The 25,134-nt window shown below is 39.9% G+C and overlaps 1 protein-coding gene across 1 annotated transcript; it reads left to right on the forward strand.

Moving 5' to 3' along the window:
* Positions 1-4,281: 4,281 nt before the first annotated feature.
* On the forward strand, positions 4,282-24,035 carry grm2a (glutamate receptor, metabotropic 2a). The gene is made up of 5 exons (XM_034533008.1): positions 4,282-4,809; positions 15,138-15,975; positions 18,330-19,393; positions 23,074-23,251; positions 23,962-24,035. The coding sequence occupies exons 1-5, from the start codon at positions 4,282-4,284 to the stop codon at positions 24,033-24,035; spliced, it is 2,682 nt and encodes an 893-aa protein (XP_034388899.1).
* Positions 24,036-25,134: the final 1,099 nt, after the last annotated feature.

Here is a 25,134-nt window from a genome sequence, read left to right on the forward strand (position 1 = left end):
ACTTTCGAAGGAAAACGCACTAAAATGAGGAATAACTTTTCTTGGTAAATTATACAAAACTGCATGCAGATACATTGCTATCTGAGGATACATTGCTGTTAATATACCTGTATTTACCTAAAATCACCCAGTTTAAGCACCTGTGTCTTTGAGCCCCCCTCCCAAAAAAGCTTGGATACCCAGATACCCTGAAAAAGTTAAAAAAAAAAAAAAGATATGTCTTGTCTATAGCTATGGATTAATATATGAATATTTTTACATTGAGTATTTGCAGCAACAGGAAAGTGTATGTGGAATTAACTTGAAATAGTTGATGAGCGAATATGTCACCCAGTGCAACACTTTGGCTTTTGTAACAATGGCAGTCTTCAACACACAAATAACCTACTTTTGGGTATACAAAGTAAAAGCTTTTTAATAGGATGAATTCATTGTTGGTCTTGGTCTTGTCATGGGATTTCTTGACAGCAAGAAAAACCCATAATATCACCAACCATCAAGGTTAGGGTTTAATATTAAAAACAAAATTAAATCAAGTATCAAATATTCAATGGCAAACTATGACAGACTTTCATTTGTCACAGGTGCTTCCAGGATTTGAGCTTCACATGTGAGGTAAAGTGTGTGTGCACTCTTGAGCCTTCTGTCCCATTAGCAGACCATTTTCTGTCTTCTCCCACCAAAGACCATTCTCTTTTTTCAGCTGGAAATGTGATTTTAGGGAAGCCTGACTCCCATTACCTTTGCTTCCTCTTAGCCAGCCTCCAAGTCAGTCCACTGGGGATCTCCATCCACACTCATACAGGCCCAGGGCTGCATATGCAGTAGATGACCTCCACTCTTCAACACTTGCCTGGGGGGATATTACCATATTAATGCTGCACTCCACTCCTGGGGCAAATGAGTGTCATCAAAAAAAAATTCAGCCTGGATAGCATCTTTCTCAAACCCCACCCTGATCCCCCTTTTCACTGCTGCCCACACAATTGTTTTTCCTTTTTTCCCTTCCTTCTCACATCTGCTATCTTTTTTTTTTTTTTTCGTCCGGCAGCCACTCCTCCCATTCCTTCACACAGTCTGGTTTGAAGTGTGTAAGAGGCTGGCAGGCTTTACGCTCTTGAATTAAAAAGGCCATCTGGTGAAGAGCGAAACAGAGACGGCTGCATAGGAGGAGAGAGGAAAATGAGAGGTGGGATATTACATCTAAAGTGTAAACATTGCTCATAGCATTTATACATGTACTGTCATGTATACAGTTATACAGTGAGTAATGTGCAGGACTATATCTTGACCTGGAGTACTCCAAGGAGTGACTGAAATAGACCCCTCGATAAAATCCCGACATGTCGTTTTGTGTCAATAAATTTGTGTTAATTTGTGAGTGTTGGGAAGCTTTTGTTACGTTTGGACAGAGCCAACTTTTCCTATTTCAAGTCTTTAAGATAAGCGAAGTGGCTGCTAGTGGTAGCTTCATATTCAACATACTGACATGAGAGTGATTTCAATCTTCTCACTCTTGACAAAGAAATTCCAAAATGTCTATTGCTTCGAGTGTGATTTTCAAATGAAGAGTGTAAAGCAAGGCTAAACCTGTAGCCTATGTGTGAATTGTTGTGGCCTAAAAAATACTTTAACATGTTTTTTAGCAAATTGAGGATGCTTGTGACTTTACGTTGATATTATTCTATGTCAAGAGTTTCCAAAAGGATAATGTGTATGCTATCATAATGGGTTGGATATTGGAATGTAGTCAACAAAGACACAGAGAGAGAAATAGTCCACTGGTGAGATGGAGGCCTCCTGTGGGAATGTCGGACTGGGAAGGAGACTGACAATGTGTCAGCCTGAAATCCTTTTGTCACCATTCTCTCTTGTGGCTGTGTGCTTAAGTGCTTTACAAGTGTTATTGCAGATTTTCCCCCTGCAGAATTATATTCAAAATAAACACATTTAGTCAGCTTACAGTCCAGACTTGTCGTTTTCTTCCGCTATTTTGGCATTTATGGCTTGTGTGGCATTGTGTGAACATTAGTGATTCAAAAACAGAGGATTGTTGTATCATTCAGTTATTGTTCTGATGTGTTTATAAGGCAGAACACAAAAAGGAGCTCTGACTGGACAGTTCATAGTGCAGGTTCATAGTTTTCCCACAGGACCAAGAACCATGCATGGTCAGACTGGCCCACTTGTTCTGGTCTGTCTTCCACTTCCTTTTCACCCTCTCTACCTACCGGCAAGTTTCCATGGAAACAACAGAGAGAGAGAGAGAGAGAGAGAGAATAAGAGAATAAGAGAACACATTTTTATTTATATTCCTGTTGAGAGATATATGTTGTTTCACTAGGTAAGTCAGTACTTTGGAACAGTAAAAAGAATATGAGTAATAATATCCGCCTACTCTGGTTTCATAATCTCTCATCAATACAGTTAATTATTGCTTGTCAGCTTACTTGACTTGTTGAAACAGTGGATATGTGACAGATCTTTCTGGCTCAATAATTTACTCAGATAAACTTCTCCCACACTCAACACTCTGTATAATTAAGCCTCTGGGATGTGTGGGGACTGACACCAGGACTGAACAAAAACCCTGTGTCTCTTCTTCTGAAAATCCATACATAAACTCCATCAGTGTGAGGCGTAACATTTAATTGACATGCGGCTCTGCACAATATTGATGCCAGATTTATGACAAATTGGAGTGACTAGAGAAAGCACATTTTATTTATCATACTAATGACTTTACTGAGTGTAGGAGGTCTTTTAGGTCTACTTTTCTCTTATATGACCTACACTTGTGAACCCTGCCTACATGCAGCCTCCTTGTTTATCCAGCCAGTGCTCAATTAGTTCCTAGGAATATTAGGTGAATGTGAGTCTCTGATTTGTATGATTCTTCTAATGTATGTTTGTCGCCTTGAATGTGTATGCTCCAGTCTACTACTACCCAAACTCTTTAGTCTTTCCTGATACTAAATTCTACTATTTCAGGCAAATTACTTTTCTAGAAGGAAAGCATAAATAAACACATTTAATAAAAACAGCTTTGGGGTTTTTTGTGGGCTTAAAGTAATCAAACGTGAAGGAGTGGTTTTAAATAATTGCCTGTACTGCAGAATGGATTCACTACTCATTAAATTACAATCCGGTTTCATTTGTGTTTTGCAGTAACTTGCACAGACATTACACTGCTTTCTTCTAGCTCCAGGGAATCCATCTTGCTGACCCTAACCTCTGACCTGTCACTATCAGTTCTGTATTAGTATTAGGTTAAATAACACAAAAAATGCCTTTATAATCCAAGGACATAGCTTTTTTCCGAATAACACTGAAATCCCCAAATGACTCAGAATGAATTACATTTGATTTATTAACTTTTTTTTTTTAGCTGGGAATGAGAAATTCTCATATTATTTTAAAGTTGTATCACGCAAAAATAAATAATCTAATTAATTAGTTGATCTAGATAAAATCACAGAAATTAAATATTTTGCAAATTAATTTGTATGCTTGAAATAAATTTCAATACTTTGTTTCCTTTTATCTGGAGTTTTTGCTTTTGTTGCATGTTTTTGTAAGACTGTGTGAGTAGTTAATGTGATTTGACAAACAATCCTTGGGGACATGATTTGTTATATCTGAATACTTTCGGTGTACAGGAGCGTGTGCACATGTGATTATAAAAGAGTTGTACAATCATCTGCCTTAGAAGGGAAGCAACTTGAGGTCAGTCAGACAATGAAACAGGAGGAGCAAGGTGGTTTCAAAATGAAACACACTGCTATGATGGTGAACTCATCTTGTTGATTTGTTTACGCCTGTTGTGTAGAAGAAGCACTTGTGGTGGCTACAAATAAGGACCTGTCTTTATATGTTCTCTCTTGCATATCACCTCCATCATCAATAAGCATCAAAGGAAACAAATATGTACTCACTTATGCAGATGATGTCAAATATTTCCATGGGACGAGTCCGTTTCTGGCAGACACAATGTGTGTGAGACAAAGGGATCATTGTACTCCACCTCAAAGGCTGTGACTGATTTTCTCTCTGTTTGATCTGCAGGCTGTAATCTACAACAACAAACTCTGAAGAAGAGGAAGACGAAGAGGATGGGGCTGATGCTGTAAATGGCCTCTATCAGAATAAAAACATTGATGCTTTGAGATCTGGTGCTGCTGCGCCTTACTGTTCTTTTCTTCAGAGCCGCCATTATCAAAATCCAACTAGACGCTGACCAGAAACCACAAGCAGGACGCTGACCTAGTTTTGACCAGGGCTATGTCATTGGGGAAATCCCCTGTGTTGGGGGTGCGCCCTGTGCCCCGACCCTTCTGGCTGTCCCACCTCAGCCTGCTGTGCTTATGTGTGTCTCTCTTTGCCCAGGCTCCCCAGGGTTTGCCTGTGGTAGGTTATAACACTGACTCCAAGAGGGAGATCACACTGGAAGGAGATTTGATGATTGGAGGCCTGTTCCCTGTGCACCAGAAGGGTGAGGGAGTAGAGGACTGTGGGAAGATCAATGCTCAGAGAGGGATCCAGAGACTGGAGGCCATGCTGCTGGCACTAGATGAAATCAACAACAATGAGCGCATCCTGCCTGGGATCAAACTGGGAGCTCATATACTGGACACTTGCTCTAAGGACACCTACGCTCTAGAGCAGTCTCTGGAGTTTGTCAGGGCCTCCCTCACTAAAGTGGATGACAGTGAGTACACGTGCCCCGATGGCTCCTATGCTATCCATGATGACGTCCCTCTGGCTATCTCTGGGGTCATAGGAGGCTCTTACAGTGATGTCTCCATTCAGGTAGGAACTTATGGGGTCTGTCTATCTGAAATAGAATAATTTTGATCATCTTTGTTTGATATCATGAAATTAGTTGCTAAAACGCAACATACATTTTGTCGAACAGTATTGGTAAATTGTCCTGTACTTGTATAGCTCTTTTCTAGTCTTCCGACCACTCACAGCGCTTTAACACTACATGACATCATTCACCCATTCACACCCATTCATACCCTGATGGCAGGAGCTACAATACAAGGTGCCACCTGCCCATCATGATTAACTAACATTCATACACATTCACAGACCGTAGGCACAGCTACAAGAGCAATTTTGGGGTTAAGGGCCATGCCCAAGGACACAGGCTAGCAGAGCCGGGGATCGAACCGCCGATCCTCTTAATGAAGGAAGAGCCACAGTCGCTCATAGTGGATTACAAAAGGTGTACTTAACTATCAGCAGCTCCTGCCGGCCTGAGAGAGAGACAGAGAGAGGAGGCAGTACAAGCAAGAGCGAGAGTGTGATGGATGGTAATATAACTGACCATTTAGACTTAAGTACCATGTGCAATTACCCCTTGCGAGATGTTAACACAGGGACTTAATGAGTATCGGTTACGCACGGAGGATCTGTTTACCTGTACGCCCATGTGCTTGGCTGATCTAATTTAGAGGATCTCTTTCTCTTTCCTGGTAATTCACACTTCGGCAGCGATCCTGTCAAAGGCAGACATGCTACAGATGATGTGCTCGAGACAGGATGACTAGTGACAGCATGATTACTCTCAGCAGCAGTGCTCCTTTCGCCTCCCTCAAGCTGACGCGATTCAAGGTTCTGCTAATTGGGTCTCCAAATGTTCAGCTTTGATATGGCTGCCACATCAGTGTAATTTCAAGTCATTATGAAAAGAGAAGGTGTATCACATGGAACTGAGTTTGGTAAATACCCACAAATATACATGCCTTAAAATGATTAAGTTAAACTTGTCATCCTGGCTCCGTCAGGCAGAAAACCGTGTCTGCCGTCATGGATGAAGAGTATGGCTCACCTCACTCGAGACGCGCAGCCTCATGTTCCAGACATCGGTTTGTTTGAAGACAGAAACACACCTCTGCCCATCCAGAAATAAAATAATACTGTAGGAACCACTGTCAATCTGCTTGTTAGCAGCTCTTCAAGTGGGTACTTCAGGACAATGGATGAACGGCGGCATCCTTCCCTACTTTTTAGTCATGATTCGTAGAAAACTGTTGTCAGCAGTAGACATGTCAACACTGATATGCCAACAATAAATGAATCACAGTGAATAGCTGCTTCACTGTCTATCTGCTGCCATACAAATGTTTGAAGGGAAAAGTGGGTACTTGAAAACCCTGTCCATGCTTTTCAGAGTAACTGTAGAGAAAGTTTGAAGCAGTGTGTTGAAAACGAAATGTTATATCTACTTTCTTTTTAATGATTAAATGCTACTGTACTATAAAGTAGGTTTAATACTACAAGATTTTGCAAACATCTCTTTTTTCTGTAAAACAAATGTGTTGGTCTCCCTGCTGACAAAAAAAAAAAGCCCATGGGAAATTATGTAAGAGGGAGGATTCAGAGCACCTATATTGGGATTCCAGGTGAAAAGGACAGTTTGGAAATAAAGGATTTGATAAATGAGCTTTAATTTTAGTGAAACCCTGCAAGAGGGGCTCCTCAGAGAGTGCCCTTGTCTTGTGGTTATTTATGGATGTACTTTTACAAGCCTGAGGTCTGAGGTCTGCCCTAGCTTCTCACTGAATCTTCTTCATCTGTAGGAGCGCACCACAGGACACATTTCCCTTTCTCACCATAAATAATCTTCTATTGTAATGCAGTTTGGTTGTGAGATCTTTCTCTTGGATTTTTTTGTGAGCAGCTGATCATTGAAGACAACTGTCAACAAAAGTCTCTTTCACTGTAAATTAGCTCATAACTTGCTTTTTTCGTATCACTTTCTTGATTTTTAAAATGAATTACTTCCTTGCCACGCATCTATTCTTCTTGATGTTTTACAGATTTGCTATGTGAGATGTGCACTTTGAATACAAGGTGTATCTGCATTTTCGGGGGTAATGCTACACTAAGATATGCATTTGGGGCATGTGAATGTGTGGCATTTCTGTGTTGCCGCTGGTTGTTGCTCTGCAGAAACCGTCTCCACACAATGCTTCTGTCCTTTGTTTCTGCCTGGTTTGTGCATAATCTATCGCCAGTCAGACCTTTAAATGAACCAGCCTGGCTGTGTGAAAGGGTACCATGCATGCCCTTCTGTGTGAGCGGCAGGCGGGTAAGTCAGACGTGTGTTTTTCACCCTAGGGACAAGGCACTTACAGAAAAACTAACAATGTTAGTTTAAAGACCCTTGTTGCCATGGCGACATGGTTGAACATGGGGAACTGACAGGTGGTGAGATTGCTGAGTGCTGTCTAAATCTGTCACAAAAAAAAAGGAGCGTGTTGCTGTGCCGCTGGTGTTGTGGTGTGACAATCGCAAATATGGGGGCGGATCTGGCTTGTAGGACGAGCCATGCTGGCGTTACATGGGCACAGATTGAGTTAAGTGTGGAGGCGAAGTTCTATGACGCTCTCACAGGCAAAGTCCTGTCTTCCCCATCTGTGGTTGCTGCTGGACTGTCTGGTAGTTTGGCAGAGGTGTGCCAGCACACAGAGGATGTAGAGGGATTGAATGAGAGATCATATTTCACAGAAACATTGAAACATTGACAGGCAGATATGATCATGGGGGGAAAGAGATAGAGTGAGTCATAACACACCATTAGACAATCAAAGGATGTATCTTAAACAGTCACAGTGAAGTCTGTGTTGCCATCTGGACAGTTTAAATGAATCTACTCGTCGAAATATTCATATCATTCAAATGTTTAGCCTTGAACATCTTCCCTGTGGTCTTTCCAAACAGCAGGCGATCAGTGTAACGAGCGCAATGACCTTGTGATTACATGTTCAGTACATTCAGCATTTTTATTCATTTGTGAAGAGCTGCAGCACTGATAAGATGCATGTTAACCTACAGTACAATATATTCATGTGGTGTTGTTAAAGACTGAAAGTAAGCTTTGATTATAAACAGTCTTCAAAACACTGTCAGCCTGCATCAAATGTATGCACTTTTATGGATCGAGCTGCTTTATAGAGGGACCGTTAGCCTTATTTCTTCTCATTGTCCTAAAGGTGTGGGTTAATCAGAGATGTATGATATTCCACAATAACAGTCCAGGAACATCACACCTCGGGGCCGGCTTCTAACGAATACATGGAAGGCACTCCACTTTTGCTACCTCGACAGCAGGGCTGTGCTGCTAAATATGACTCACTGGTAAGAGAGCTTTCCCCAGGAGAAACATGATATTCGCCAGGGCGCATTGGAAGAACAACACCTCTGGAATGTCAAAATCTTAAACACTCACGAAAAAACTATTTTTAGGCATGAAACACAGATATAGGACACTTCTGGATTCAATTTTTCAGAGCAGCGCACAGAAATCACTGTAAAGAATTGAAACCTGGCTCCAGGAATGAAAGCTCTTATTGTTTAATGATGATACCTTTGTGAATACATTTGAATATTTTAGCTGACTTTCTGAAATCTGGTCATTTTTACTGATGAGACAGGTGTCGACACATACAAGGATGCATGCTGGGATTTTAAGATATCAATTATAATATGAGGGCTCCATGGTGGTGTAGTGGCTAGCACTGTCGCCTCACAGCAAGAGGGCCGCGGGTTCAATTCCCGGTCGGAGCAGTCCTTCTGTGTGGAGTTTGCATGTTATCCCCGTGGCAGCGTGGGTTCTCTCCGGGCTCTCCGGCTTCCTCCCACAGTCCAAAGACATGCTGCAGGTTAATTGATCTCTAAATTGCCCATAGGTGTGAATGTGAGAGTGAATGGTTGTATGTCCCTACATGTGCCCTCGATGGACTGGCGGCCTGTCCAGGGTGTCCCCTGCCTTCGCCCTATGTCAGCTGGGATAGGCTCCAGCGCCCCCGCGACCCTAATGAGGATAAGCGGTATTGAAAATGGATGGATGGATGGAATTATAATATGAACACAATTGCTTGACATTTGCAGACTAAACCCTGTGAGCAGAATAATAAGGTACATTTATGGCCTTTCAGCAAGCTCAAGAATCTCATTTTTTATCCCCCACCAACAACCCTATTTATAGAATTGTCTTCATTTGTAGGTAGATAGTGCCAATCTCTGAAGCACACATGAGTCATACAAAGAATTTAAACATACATACACATGACAAAAGCCATGCCAGAGAGAACAATACTGATGAAATGTATCAGTAAAGCCATCCAGTGAAAATTATTCATGGGTAAAGGTAAAGAATGTGCTCCTGAAATTTCCTAAATAATTTAAATGTGATTGGATTATTCAGTGCTTTGGCAGTTAACCCACCATTTGTGCAGTTGAAATACATATCATGACCACTCCACAGACATCAGATGTGAACAGCACCACCCTGTTAATTCAGCTAAACCCCAATTTGGTTAATTGCATTTGTGGCTTTTTAGTTGGCCTGAAACATGTTACCAGGTTTAACAGGTTATTAACAAGATTACATTACACAAGTTTCTTGATGAATCGCACTGAACTCTGTGATGTTTGTTTACCAGAAGAGAATGTATTGTAAAGACATGATAGACAGTACACAGTCACAGAGAAATACATTAAATGAATGGAAGCAGGCAACAGTCAATGCTCAGTTACTAACATTGTAAATTAATGGAAGCGCAGCCATTGCCTAAAATGTAGTATACACTGAATGGTTGCATGGCTTGGCTTTGAAAGACTACTGCAGCATAAAGGAGATTCATAATATTCAACAGGACGAGGGAGCAGGATCTGATCAAAAAACACCCTTGCTTTAGGTATGTTAAAGCTGTTGCCAAGCAACAAAATCAGAAGGAATAAACTTATAATGATCCAGTGCGTATACAGTATACACTATGCATGCGCTCTATGTACATGCATGTCCGCTGTTCATGGATGTGTTTGCATGTGAGTTTCAGGGTGCTGCATGTGTGATACTGAGTGGAGCTAAGGACTGCTGCTCCGGGAATACAGTGTTATTGCTGTGGAAGCATACTGAGACAGTCTTCTGGGAGGAGCAGATGGGCATTTCATGTAGAAAAAAACATGACATTCCAACAAAGTAGGCCTGATATTTCCTGGACCAAGACACTCTCTTACTCTCTTATACTTTCTGTGCTCCTATATATCTCTAGCTCTGTTAATTGACTATTGCCTCATAACTATTCCTCAAATTCCATAATACATTTGTTTCTCTTTAATACATCTTATCATTTAACAGTGCATTTCTATTTCACTTTTAATCAACTGTACATCGGTGGTATTCTTAAAAGCAACATATTTATATAAACTAAAACCCTGTGTTGGTAATTCTCTTGAGATATACAAATGTATGGACTCTTATCAAGTTTTTTCGACATATAAATAGCTTCCATTTGGTGTTATACAATTGTATTTTGACATTTCACATGGGCAGTCGTCCAAATTTGTTGGCTGGTGACTTGGGGGTATATGTCTGAAAAACAGTATACGACAGCTGAAAAGAACATCCTGTTACTCTGTATTTCGGTGTCAAATGCAGCAACCAGGTCCTGTATGCTCTCATAGCTTGAAAGGAAATCATTTTCACAGTAATCTGCTCAGTAACAGACCCTCCCGGGCAAAGCCACACTAGTCCACTTCTTAATCGTCTTAATTAAATAAGGTGCTGGCTCATGCGGAATGATCCCTATAGCTAGATGTGTGAGACTGTAAGCAATACCGTGGCTTTTTTAAATTCACGTGCAATTTCGTCTTTCTAGAGGGAATCAATAATCAACCATTCTTACAGGGTGGAATGATATTTTCAGAATCCCCTTAAGGTTAATTCTATATCTGTAAAGCTCCTTTGTCCTTCCTTTGTAATGAGAAAGACCAAAAAAGGCTTACTGTTTAGTTATTTTGAGTACTGTAGAGATTAAATAAATAAACAAAAGTACTCAAACTAAGATTTGTTCTTATACATAAATCAGTATGTAACTGACACCAAACCATCTTACTAAATTCTTAGATTTTACGGGTCACAAATGGAGGGAATTAATTAATAACTACAACATGCATGTCATATGAATGCCTTTTGTAGTAACTGATAATGTAAGACATTGACTGTCAGCTGGTGAAATAACAAAATTGACTTACGATTACTAAATTAACTAGATAACTAAAGTTTCTACAGGCTGCCTCCCTCTTTATACATGCATGTATACATTCATTCACTGCAGAGTAACAGCAGAGACAATGATGCACATGCAGGTCTGTCTACATGTTTGACCACTTGCTGTGCACACAAACTGATTTATGTTGCAATGAAGTTTGCAAATCAATACACATATTCTCACAGTCACCTTAAAACCTGCAGCTGTAGGCAGAAGACACGATACCCTTTGAGTGCAAATTGCAGAATGGCAATGTTTGCAGGACATAAACTTGCCACAGGAGCCCTTAACTAAAGGATTGCACACCTCTCCCTATTTTGGCTCAGTTTTTCTGGTGTCATACGATTTATTCCTCAAGCTCTTCTTAATATTAGTATCTTAAGCTCCAAGACGTTTGTGTTCCTTTGATCCCGTTACAGTTGCGATTCTTGAGTGAGGATCCTTGTGCAGTTGCAACTATTAACAGAGGTTCCCTGGGTAAAGGTGCATCCTTCCACCATGGCAAACAATATGCAAATAACATAGATCATATATGATCATGAGTGGTGGAAAAGAAGAACATGGTCACGGTTTTGGTCATTGAATCCATATCTTCATATCTGACTCCTATATTCTACTAAATGTACCGACACTCACAATGTGTCAGTCACAGGCTTTGGCAGGTAGCAGGGTCTTGGCTTTTCATATAAGCCATGTGCGCCTCAGAATAATTTCCAATAAGCCCATTGTATTGGTGACATGTCTGGCATTGTGCTTTATAACCTCCATAAACCACATATAAGTGGATTACTAAACTGGCATTCAGGTCCCTTTAATACCCTGAAGAGCAATTACTCATTTACTACTGCTAGCCCCAATTTCAGCAAAATGTGCTCTTTTTTTAAAAATCACTTTTGTACCTGTGTTGAAAAGAATTATCATAAAAACACCACTTTGCCAATTCCAGTTGTCTAGTCTTTCTGCTTTGAATGTTTCATTCTAAGTAGGACCTAAACTTACATGTACATCTGCCAATATGTTTATGCACCTGCAGTACATGTGTTCTGTGCCTTCTTTGTGGAGAAAAACTTAACACCCTGAGATGGTTAAATCCTTCAGCTCAAGAAAAACATGTAGTCTACTGGCCTGGATTCAATCCCACCAGAACCTCTTGTATCTTCCCTACAGGAGCCCTCTCAGCCTTTCCGATGTGCCTTTGTGTTAAAACAACGGCAACCATGTGTCTGCCCTCCTTAAAGTGAACAAAATGTCAACCACAGCAATTTCATGAAGTTGTGTTAACTTATTTAAAACCTCTCACTGTTTAGTCAGCATCTAATAAATCATCCTTTCAAGCAGATTTATCAGGCTTTAAATGATCTCTACCAGATCTGGTTGTGTGTTAGCACATGTTTCTAACTATCTTTTAAGATGATATTCTAACAGCTGGTTTCCAGTGGTGGAATATAACTAAATGCAATTATTAAAGTACTGTACTTAATTACAATGTTGAGGTAGCTTTACTTGAGTATTTCCATGTAATGTCACTTCATACTTCTTCTCCTCCACATCTGCGTATTACTCCACTAGATGTATGATAAATTAAGTCTGCAGATTCAGATTATTAAACATAAATGGTGACGTATCATTATAGATTAAACTACGCAGCAGTATATAAAGTACCGTTACTGGCTGCAACATTATAATATAATATATATTATTCTGAAATGGGCCATTCTGCATTATGAATACTTTATTTTTGGTATTTTAAGCATATTTTGATGCTGATACTTTTGTACTTTTACTAAGTAATGGATTGAATGCTTGTAACACAGTATGTATTGTTAAAATGGAAAGGTATCTCTCATTAACTGTGTTTAACTCTGACTTTTATCCTAACTCGGCAAAGCTCCTAAAACATAATACTTTATGTTTTCTGAACATAAATTGAAGACAGCTGAGAAATTAAAGAAAACATTTTGAGCAGTATATGATGATATAATGAATTCTGTGGTCAGGGATTTCTCTTTTTACCCTTTTTTCTCATCCATTCTAGTATCTAGTGAAAGTTGTTGAATTGTGTGATTTATTTGTGGGGATTGTAAGCAAAGACTAGGTCAGTTCACTCAAAGTTCACACAATAAGACTTGGACAATTTTAAACATATTTTAGTATGTAAAGTATCCACATGCAATCAGAGGGAATTATAAAGAAAAAAATGTATTTTATATATATATATATATATATATATATATATATATATTTGTTGTTATATATATATATATATATATATATATATATATATATATATATATATATATATATATATAATTTATCAGACTGGAAATTAGTTTAGCACTTTTTAATACAAAGAATTGAGTGATGTGAAATTGATTTAGCATATAGTGTTTATGTGTCACTTGCCACTTTAGATCACATTCTGAATTCTTCCTAAGAGAGTGAGTTTGCTGTGGCCAGCTGTTTCACCACATGTTGAGAAAAGCAGTCAAGGAGGTTTAAGAAAAGAGGGCAGTTTTATGTAGAAATGTGATTATTAGCCCGACTGCATAATTAGGACTTCTCTAGCTGACCTGGAAATCTCAGGGGAAGGCAACTTTTAAACTGATATTAAATGCTCACTCATGTTTCAACAATGTAGATTTCCATTTCGTCTTTCAGTTGCTACGCCACAGGCGAGTAAGCAATATCTCTTATGTTGAACTGGTCATTTCGTTCAACATTTTCTCGGTATTACATTGTTTGGGTGGTAGTAAAAGATCGAGTCCAGTCGCGTTTGATTGTGCAGTTGCATTTCATTTTTCTGTGAAAAGTCCTCATTAATTCCAATAAATCTAGTGATCCAGAAATCAATGTCATTGGCTCATTTAGTATTCATCTCTCTGATGCTGCAGAATAAAACAGATTGCATGATTAATATCCATCAAGGCCCATCACACACGCTTTATTGTGATGTCTCAGTGTGCTGCCCTCTTTTTTAGTGAAGATACTACTAATTAATGAAGTGTCTGTTTCACCTGTTTGACTTGACCTGTCATTTACCTGGTGCATTTGGTTTGTATTTGAATAATGTTAGTTGTTAGACAGCACTCCCTTTAAATAAAGTAATTTAGCAGTTTTTGTGACAATACACCTGCAATTTCAGACACACTATAGATCATACAAGTGAGGTATAATCATATCGTCTTACACTTATATCCAAGTTCCAAGAATGGTTCCAGAAAATGTGAGGATGCCTTTATATGATTCCCCAAAATATATGAAATATAAGAAAATATAAGACTGCTGAATTAAACTCAGAGTGGATGCATTTGAATGTGAAATTCCTTTTTTTATTTTCTCAGAAATGATTCATTAGCATTCAAGATCCTGGGCCATGAATGTGCTGGTGTGAGAGCTGACATTAAAGTCAACCACATTTAGGTTGGTTTTTTGAGTGATCAGACCAGCTCACCCTCAGGCGTCCACTGAAATGCCTGAAGCAAAATCTGCTTCTGCACACTATGCACGGTGTCACGACACTGACTAAACCGATTACACAGAAAACGCAAAGTTTCAAGATTCTTTGATACTTTGACTTCCTCTCACTTCCAAATCCCTGCCCGCAACCCCTCTCTGACTCTCCCTGCCACTTCTCTCTCCTCTCTAAAGCAAATCTGTTCATTTTCATACCACAGTAAAATTGTATCAACTCTTTTGGTAAACATTGCTGTCCACATTACAGTTCAGCAAAAAATGATGGTAAACAGGCAATCCCAACAATTGTTAAATGCAGAATCCCTCATTCAGTCAGCAGGAGAAGACCCAGGAGGGATCCAGTGAAGAAATTATGAGACTGAATGGGGTGAGACTAATTGCATCTGCAGGGGAAAAACTATTTTTTAAATTAATTTATATAATAATAAGCAATTAAAAGAATTCCATAGTTGGCAGGTTTATGTTTTCTGTGGGTAATTGCCAGTTTTCAGCTTTCATAATGGTATGCATATTATTACTTACAGCACCCTTGATAGTTTATTGATATTGTGTGAGGACAGATTCAAACATCATCATTGTGTCTTTCGCTTATTCCAGGTGGCCAACCTGTTGCGACTCTTCCAGATCCCTCAGATCAGCTATGCCTCCACCAGTGCCAAACTCAGCGACAAGACCCGCTATGACTACTTTGCCCGCACCGTGCCCCCTGACTTCTACCAGGCCAAGGCCATGGCAGAGATCCTGCGGTACTTCAACTGGACGTATGTATCGACGGTGGCATCAGAAGGGGACTATGGTGAGACTGGCATTGACGCCTTCCAGCAGGAGGCTCGGGCCCGCCAGATCTGCATTGCCACTTCCGCCAAGGTGAGCCGCTCCATGAGCCGCTGGAGTTACGAGAACGTGATCCGCTCCCTGCAGCAGAAGTCCAACGCCAAGGTGGTCATCCTGTTCACGCGCAGCGAAGATGCCCGCGAGCTGCTGGTGGCAGCCAACCGCATGAATGTCACCTTCACCTGGGTGGCCAGTGACGGTTGGGGAGCGCAGGAAAGTGTGGTGAGAGGCAGTGAGGCTGTGGCCGACGGAGCGTTCACCATCGAACTAGCTTCCTATCCGATCCCCCAGTTCAATGACTACTTCACTGCCTTGCACCCGTACAACAACACCAGGAATCCCTGGTTCAAAGAGTATTGGGAAAACCATTTCCAATGTAGCCTCCATGATCTGGGCTGTGGGAAGCACTCACTGCGCGAGGCTCAGTTTCAGCCAGAATCCAAGATCATGTTTGTAGTGAATGCTGTCTATGCAATGGCTGCTGCATTACATAACATGAGGCAGGCATTATGCCCCAACTCCACCAACGTGTGTGAGGCTCTTAAACCTGGCAACGGCAGAAAGTTTTACAGGGACTACATTCTAAAGGTCAAGTTTGAGGGTGAGTAAAATCTTAATGAACTATCGTATTTCTATAGTGTTGTTTAACATAATTTTTCTTCTGTCACCTAAACATAATATAGTTTAATTTCTCCAAGTGTAGGCCAACTCTTGCTAATAAATTAGGTTGTTTCAATTTAAATTAATTGCACAAATTCATATACAATATTGAATTAGTGCAAGAGTAATTCTACATGTTTGTACACAGCAGCTGCAGATAAGCTCTGTAATAATTTAATTTGCAAAGATGAAACTGTTTTCTTAGTGTTTTGCTTGCAAGAATTTTTTTTATGGATCTTGACAATGTGTGACTAGAAAGTGGGCTCTTCAATTTGAACGCTGCAGATACAGTTCACGCAAGCATTACTTGTTTTCTGCTTGTCTCTGCAAAAACTGCTAATAAAACATATACCAGTATTTGCATCAACACACTTACGCATCACAAATGACAGACCCAACAATGCAATGCTTTTCATTTTAGAATGTTTTATTTATGGCAATAAATGACAATTTCATTGATGGGAGATGGAGGTCGACCAGACTGGTCTTATCAAGCTGTGATTTTCTGTACTTTCCAATATGTGAAAAAACACAAGGATTTTGCTATCCACAGACTTAAAATTAGAGGAGGCCTAAAATGAGTGCTGCAGGCATTACAAGACCGTAAAGCAAAAACACACGGGAAAAAGTGGACCACTCATTAGAGATTAGAGATTTTATATTGATTATAGTGCTGCAAAATCATAATATTGTATAATATATAACGTAGTGGCTGTTGAATGTATACTGTTTAATTATTTTTACATTTATAATTAAATAGTGCAAATATTATTAAAGCTCAATTACACAATTAGTTGATTGCCAAGAAAATAAATAGCAACTCAACTCGTCAACTCGTCATTCTTTAAACTAAAAATGGTAGGAAGACATTGCTTATCAAAATTCAAAATTCAGGATTTTATATTTTTGTTTTTTCCACTTATATTAAATTTGAATGTCACATTGGATTGTGAGAAATTATCGTGCACATTTTTCTGTTCTCTAAAATTTGATGGACAACATTATTAATCAATCCATTGAGAAAGTGATCAGTACATTAAGCAATCATTAAAATAATTGTTAGTTGCAGCCCTTTTGACACTATATCCTAAAGAGCAATTGCACAGTTTTTTTTAAACAAAGATTATTTCAATTAAATAACATAAGGTGAACATTATGAAAATTGATTTATTTCAGCCTTGATTTTAAGGACAGATAAAATGTCAGCTGAGACACATAATAAGATAGGACATAATGTAATGACTGCATAATTATATATAATAATATATGAAATATTATATATCGTACATGTATATATTGTCAGAGCGGTGGCTATTTTTGTACCGTTGACATTACAACCAGGCGGCAACATTCAGGTCCGAAAAGGGAAGCTGATGCAGAAGTGCCTTAAACTTTCTTTCTACCAACCATAAGGGAGCGACTACTAACTACTAAAATAAGTCTATTTGAATAGAAGTCTATGAGAAAATGATTCTACTTCTCACTTGTCTCATTAACATGGTAAACATGAGTATATGGTCTCAATCGCTAGTTCAAGTCTTCTTCAATACAGCATGATGTTCATTTAGTAAATTATGATCCCATTTAAACTAAATCAGGCAATAAAGCAGATTATGCTTTAGTGCTTGGCTACCTTGTGATTGACAGGTTGCTAGCACAGAGTTGTCGTATCTGGGAGTTGTCCATGTCTTCACAATGTGTTTTCAGTTCATGAAAGTTAATTATAACCTTTTTGGTCACCTAAATATGTCTTGTAGGCATTTGGTTGTAGTTTAGTTCCACCCTCTCGTGTCCCTTCTGGTTGCAAAAAGCAGATGTTGGAATTAACAAGCTAGCTAGCTAGCAAGCCGGCTAATCTACAGGCTAATTAGCGGGCTCGCTAATTCCGCCATTCTTTAATGCTACACTGGTTTCAGAAGATTAGCATCACAGCGCTGGTTAGTGGGCAGCTGGGTCTATCGGTACCTCTGCTTAACTCTCTGTAACCCTGGTAGCTACCTAGCCATCCTTCACTGGAGGAAGGATGACTGCTCTCTTCACGGCGAACTGAGACAAAACTTTATGGCCAAATGTATGTGTGTAAACAGCAATCACTTTTCTCCATTAAATGAGTCAAATAACCGTAAAATATTTGAATCTCTGTTCTAATCCGATTCTATTTCTATGGTCACAAATGAACAAATGTAGGTATTTCTGCTTTAGTTTTAACAGTTTTTATATTGTAGTTGCACTTGCCATACCCCCTTGTCATACATGTTATCTTTTAACAATCTCTTGTTTTCTCTTCACCTTCAGCGCCGTTTCGTCCACCAGACACAGAGAATGTAGTCCGCTTTGATGCCTTCGGGGACAGCCTTGGCCGTTACAATATTTTTCACTACCACAAAGAAGATGGGCGTTATGTCTACCGTAATGTCGGCTACTGGGCTCAAAGCTTGACCCTGAACACCACCCAGATCCCCTGGGCTGGGCAGGTTCCCCCAACCTCCCAGTGTAGTGACCCCTGCAGGAAGAATGAAGTGAAGAGTATGCAGCCTGGAGATGTGTGCTGCTGGATCTGTATCCCGTGTCAGCCCCACCAGTATTTGCAGAATGAGTTCACCTGTGCTGACTGCAGCTTTGGACAGTGGCCCCTGGCCAACCTGACAGGCTGTTATGATCTGCCTGAGGAGTACATCCACTGGGAAGATGCCTGGGCCATTGGACCCGTCACCATTTCCTTTCTCGGGATGATGTGTACGCTCTTTGTCATTGGCCTCTTCCTTAAACACAATGAGACACCCGTGGTGAAGGCCAGTGGCCGTGAGCTCTCCTACATTCTGCTGCTGGGAGTGTTGATGTGTTATAGCATGACCTTCATCTACATTGCCAAACCGTCTACGGCAGTTTGTACACTGCGTCGGCTAAGCTTAGGAACCTCATTTGCTGTGTGCTACTCAGCCCTCTTAACCAAGACCAATCGCATCGCTCGGATCTTCAGCGGGGTGAAGGATGGAGCACAGCGGCCTCGATTCATCAGCCCGGCCTCCCAGGTTGCCATCTGTGGTGCTCTGATCTCCTGCCAACTGGTGGTGGTGGTGGTCTGGTTGCTGGTGGAGACCCCAGGGGTGAGAAAGGAAGTGAGCCCCGAGAGGAGAGACGTGGTCACCCTCAAGTGTAACAGCAAGGACTCCAGCATGCTCATGTCACTCACCTACAACTGCATCCTCATTATCCTCTGCACGGTCTACGCCTTCAAGACCCGCAAATGCCCCGAGAATTTCAATGAGGCCAAGTTCATTGGGTTCACCATGTACACCACCTGCATCATCTGGCTGGCTTTCCAGCCTATTTTCTACGTTACTGCCAGTGACTACAGGGTGAGTTAAGTTGTACCTGTTTCATGAATGAGCACATAATAATCACAACACATGTTTCTTATATCAATGAAATGTTAATTTGTTCTTTCCAAAATTTGAGATGAAATACATGTTGTAGGGATTTGTTCAACATTTTCTGTTCAGATAGCTTTAGGTTCTCAATCTGAGTAGACTATATTCTCGCAGGTAATGACTTCTTCTGGTGTTGAATTTGATTTTATATGCATGAAATCAAAAACTGTCAGCTAGTATTGATTTAGCAGTCAGCCGTCTGTGTTGCCCGTGGCTCTTAAAAATATATATTTTCTATTACTGCATTGCTTTAATAATTCATAAGTAAAGATTGTCAGGTGCTGCCCAGATAGCAACTTGAACAGCCTTATTTTACCTTTAAAATTTAAATATTAATGAAGTGAGAGTAAATTATAAAATATGGATGCTCAAGTAATGGAGAAGTTTAACTGCCCGCCAAATGTCTTAGTCTTCGCACAACAACAACCCTGCTCTAGTGATGGTATCATTTACGCAGTGTTTTTACAACACGTATTCTCGGTTTACTAGGAACAAAGACACATAAACAGTCAAACTTTGGTTACAATTAACAAGTGAAATGGAGGGATGACAGATCTCTTCATTCCTAGCATTTCTGCAACTAAACTTAAATTTGACACTACTCCACCCACAACAATGCCTCTCATAAATGTAAAGGTCAATCTTCCCCAGTGCCAATCCACACTGACTTACGTATGAGGAATAAAACAATAGATAGATAGATAGATAGATAGATAGATAGATAGATAGATAGATAGATAGATAGATAGATAGATAGATAGATAGATGTGTGCTGAATGAATGCTGATGGTGATCTGTAGACACAGTAATATACTGTATAGTGAATTGATGGAATTTCAGAGAAAAGGGTGGCCTGAGTCGTGGGCTTTCATTCCTCTGGGATCTCAACAGCGTGCATCGAGAGAGAAGCAGAAGGGAGAAATAGGCAGAGAAATCCCCTGACACATCTGCCTCTGCAGAAACATGGTGCAGGAACTTAAGATCATGAGGACTGAACGTCCCTGTGTGTCCCTGTGCGTAGCTGTGTGGAATGGAGTGTGAAAGACTGGGATGCTGAGTCCCAGCTGTGCCCTCTGTCCTGGGACTCCAGTGAGGCTCAGAGGAACCCTTCCTCCGGGCCCTCTAGGCAACGGGAGCAATTCACAGCCAGAACGGGCTCATCAGTTAGACGCAGAGCTCCCCTTTGACCGATAAATAATTACTGAAGCAACTGAAGCTGACTTGGCACAGTGTCTCTAGTTTTTCACTGTGAGAGACATATTGCTGGTGTTCTCCTAGTTTTACACCACTTCTGATGCAAATCTCCAGCTGAATAACAAATACGGATTTGATTGTGGTCTGTCATGAAATGTTAAAGTAAACTAAATACTACAGAGCCATGAAAAACATATTTGATTAACATATGAATTATTGAAGATGTTCTATGCACCCTGAGGGAGAGGGCTCTCCTCACATGCCAGGGCTGGTCATCTCATCTCAGCAGTAAACACAACCGATTAAACACACAGCCCTCCTACAAAAACACTGAAGGCTTACAGATGGTACTAAAATACAGAAAAGGATTGCCTTCACAACCGCTGCCTGTCATATTAACAGATCGATCTGTTGATGTGACTAAAGAAACCAACCTTTCCTTAATTAATTTTCAATCTCCTTGAGGTAATCTTTGACTTAGTATTGAGTATTTTTTGTTAGTGCGAGTATCTCTCATGGTGTTAAACAAAGGAGTTAAACCAAGAGGTCCCTCTATACAGAATATAAAGGAATAAGTCTAGCAACGTAGCATTAGTGGAGGAAATACAATTACAGCGGTACATTATCTAGACAAGTTGTTTTATTTTTACAATACATATGCTCATTAACATCATTATAACAAATACCACTCTGGTTTCAATCAGTAAATGACTTGTGGGTTTTATCAATTCAACTTCCATGTCAACCTACCAAGGCTGGCTTGTAGCTGTCAGATAAAGCTTTTCAATAAAGGTACAGCACAAAGCCTAATAAAAGGAGACATCTCATAGCCACTGTGAGGTTCTCTGGAGGAATAAAGCTACCTGAAAACAGCAGATATTATTTATATCTGAAGCAACAGCGCTGTATCCGCGAAATAAGGAACAAGCAGAAACCATAGTAGCTATGCTCTGCATCCTGTTCTCCACGCTCGAGCAGATGACATCTCGAGAAATATTACTGAAAAGGCAGATTCCTTGTCCTCTGCTCTTCCAAAGCAACATCTTGTGAATTATTAAAACCACTTCACAGGTTACTCCTGTGCAGTACTGTCCCCTTTTTTTTAATTCAAAACTATTTCTGAATTAAAAGGAGTCTGATGCTTAGATTATCAAGTGTAAACTGTCACGTTTCCTTTGTATATTACCATTATTCCACTTATCTAATATACAGTACAGATAGATAGTAAATAAAAAGTGTTAATTGTTGATTTTGGGAAATTTACATCTCAACCCAGGACCTGAGCGCATCAGTGTGTGCACTGTATTTCAGAGGTGACATGAGGTGAATTGTAATGTTGAATTCATTGCACATGGCAACCTCCAATACATGTCAAGATACAGAGATACATCCAGGAATGTAGTTGTTCCATATTTACTTGTTCACTATGACTTTCAGTCGGTGACTACTACGTTGCAAACCAATTGATCAACTATATACATATTAAATAAGTATCTATAGATATCAGTTAGTCCCTATCTTCATATAATGTATTATCAATTGTTGATTACAGTAACTAGTAATTATGTATGTGTAAGAGAGTAAGAAACTGAAACACATTTATATAAGGTAATGAAACAATATTCATTAAATACAAATTTGATAAACTGGCTTTGTGTCACTTACATGCCTGCCTAAACTAAAGGGTGTGTATACAGTGTGCACAGTGCAATACTTGGTGCCCACATTATTGTAATACTAACATTAAGATTCAGGGTGAAAATAGACACCTGCTGTGCCTGGTGAAGGATGCACCTGCTACACGCCACATGATGCTGGTCTGTATCCTGTTATCCAAGAAAAAAAGAAAAAAAGCTGTGCTGAGATTGGAAATAAAGGAGCAGACCAATGACACATGGCAAGATGTGGGCGGGTGAGGGGATGAAGGGGGGAAAGTTAAGCAGTTGATTGACAGGAAAATAAGAAGATCGTTCAACACCTCTCTTTCGTAATTCCAGCAGTCTGCTCCTTCCTCCTCTGTTGCACCTGGCTTTTATTCTGAAACACAAAGATGTCTTAGTCATTTCTTTTCTGACTACTGAGCCCCTTACTAATAAAAAATAATATTTGTGTAGAGCAAAATGGCCCTCAACCTGATCCCAATGCGTGTATGAAACCAGTAGAGTTAATTTAACACGTTCTGGTTATTTTGAACCTTTTCCTTGCCACAGCCTGATCTGCTTTATGGATAAACAAACACTTGAGTTACCCAAAGACATATCTATAAAAATATGTTGGTGGTATATAAGAATTAGCTCATAATTTTGCCAAACTAAACATGTATGAGTACTTTTCTGTTACATAAAATCAAACACACATTACTTAGTATCACTGAGTACTATCTGTGAAATTCTCATCTCTCTTTCGTTTCCCAGGTGCAAACAACCACCATGTGCATCTCTGTCAGTCTGAGTGGGTCGGTGGTGTTGGGCTGCCTCTTCGCTCCAAAGGTCCACATCATCCTGTTCCAGCCGCAGAAGAATGTCAGCACTCTCAGAGTGGCCACCACCCGCTTCAGCGTCACCACTGGCCCAGGCTCCAGTTTCTCTCAAGGTACCAACTGATGCACAACGGCATTGTTGCAGCTATTGCTAAGCTCATTGCCAAAAACAGCAATACATTACTCAAAACTAAACTGAAGTGTGACGTTATAACATTATTCACAACTACTTCAGTATTTCTGCCATATTCCTGTCAAACCTCTAACACTAGCCGTATTCTCTGTACCTTTTTAGAAATCATGCATGGTTCAGATCAGGCAAACCAGAAAGGATGAACCGTTTCTCCGTGCCTCTTTTGTTCCATTAAACAAACAGATGGGACATTTCCACCAGATAAAATACTGAATGTTTCTGTTATTTCTATAAATCAAAACAAAGGTCAAACCCAATGTTGCAGAATAATTATGAACACACCAAACTACTAAATCACTTAATTTTATATAATTCATTACTTCTATCGATCCATTCATTATCCAAACCGCTTATCCTATTTAGAGTTGCGGGGCACTAGAGCCGATCCCAGCTGTCATTGGGCGAAGGCGGGGTTCACCCTGGACAGGTCGCCAACTCATATAGAGACAGACAACCATTCACACTCACATTCACACCTACGGACAATTTTAACATAATGCGGTTCCATCTGTAAGCAGTAGAGTAGCTCACTGAGAAGAGATTAGCAGGGGTACTGTATGTGGAATATGTTATATTATGGAGCTATATTGTTTAATAAAAAATTACTTCATTTTTTAAAATGTTTTGCAGCATCAGACTCCAATGTTGTTCCAACAGTGTGTAATGGACGAGAGGTGGTGGACTCCACAACGTCCTCCTTGTGAACATCAGCAGAGTTCCTTTGCCAAGCATTGTAAACAGAGTTATATAATCACTAGTCCTGAATCAGGTGCCTCAGATATTAAAGAGGTCATACAGACGATAATCCTGACTTTGTTGTCCTCGAAGTGCTGTGAGTACAATGTCCCAAATATTTACTTTTTGTTCTTTGACTCGTAGCAATTTGAAATGAGATGCCAATAAAGTCGCATATAGCCCTCGTTTTTATTGAAGATTCTACATGCAAAAATAAAGTAAATTATAGTTAATCTGTTAAATGTAATATATACAAGACGTTTTTAATGTAGACTTTGGTGAAACAGTTTGTGCTTTCTTGTAATTTATGTAAATAAAATGTGTTTTTTATTAATACCAACATGGCTTATAGTCTTGACTGTTTATTTGCACATCATCATGAATGAGATGCTTATCTTGACACTGGAAACAGAAAGAAAAATGTTCAGAAATGTTGAAACATGTGCACACATTTGGTAAACATGTTGTCATACAACATTGTTACATGTTATATTTAATTTACACCTGCCTGCCTACTGCTACAAGCAAATACACATATGTAATATGCTGAATTGCACACATTATGCTTTTTAACCTCATATCACAAATCACTTTCCACTTCTTTACTTTGCCTCCCATTCACCTATTCACACCACTCCTACAATGGCGAATAGCTGCCATGGTTGCCATCAGGAGCACATTTGGGGTTCAGTCTTGCTCAAGGACCCTTCAACATGAGGACAGAGGGAGCCGGGATCCAACTCAACAGTTTGATGAGTTGAAGCTTCTGCTCTACTTCCTGAGCCACAGACCTAAAAGAAAGCCATATATAAAGGCATGACTTAAAGTTCCTTGACTACTCAACATATATGATGATGTAAATGCAAATACATTTTTCACACAGTCTGGGTTTTAAAATCTGAGTTGTCTAATATACTATGTATCAGCTTCAATCTACACCGTCTGTAAAACCAAACAGTTTCTAAATGAACCTTTCCAGCACAAATATCATCATCTGCTGCTATGGGGAAACCACACACACACAGAGACACACACACACGCACACACACACACGCACACACACACACA

The sequence above is a fragment of the Cyclopterus lumpus genome, chromosome 5 (genome assembly GCF_009769545.1).
Source record: "Cyclopterus lumpus isolate fCycLum1 chromosome 5, fCycLum1.pri, whole genome shotgun sequence".
Lineage (NCBI taxonomy): Eukaryota > Metazoa > Chordata > Actinopteri > Perciformes > Cyclopteridae > Cyclopterus > Cyclopterus lumpus.

What these genes read in the sequence shown, in the direction of transcription:
- grm2a (XM_034533008.1), top strand. Translation starts at nt 4,282, where the DNA reads ATGTCATTGGGGAAATCCCCTGTGTTGGGGGTGCGCCCTGTGCCCCGA. An exon ending in TTACTGCCAGTGACTACAGG is followed by an intron (nt 19,394 to 23,073) that starts GTGAGTTAAGTT and finishes TTCGTTTCCCAG; the next exon opens with GTGCAAACAACCACCATGTG. An exon ending in AGGCTCCAGTTTCTCTCAAG is followed by an intron (nt 23,252 to 23,961) that starts GTACCAACTGAT and finishes AATGTTTTGCAG; the next exon opens with CATCAGACTCCAATGTTGTT.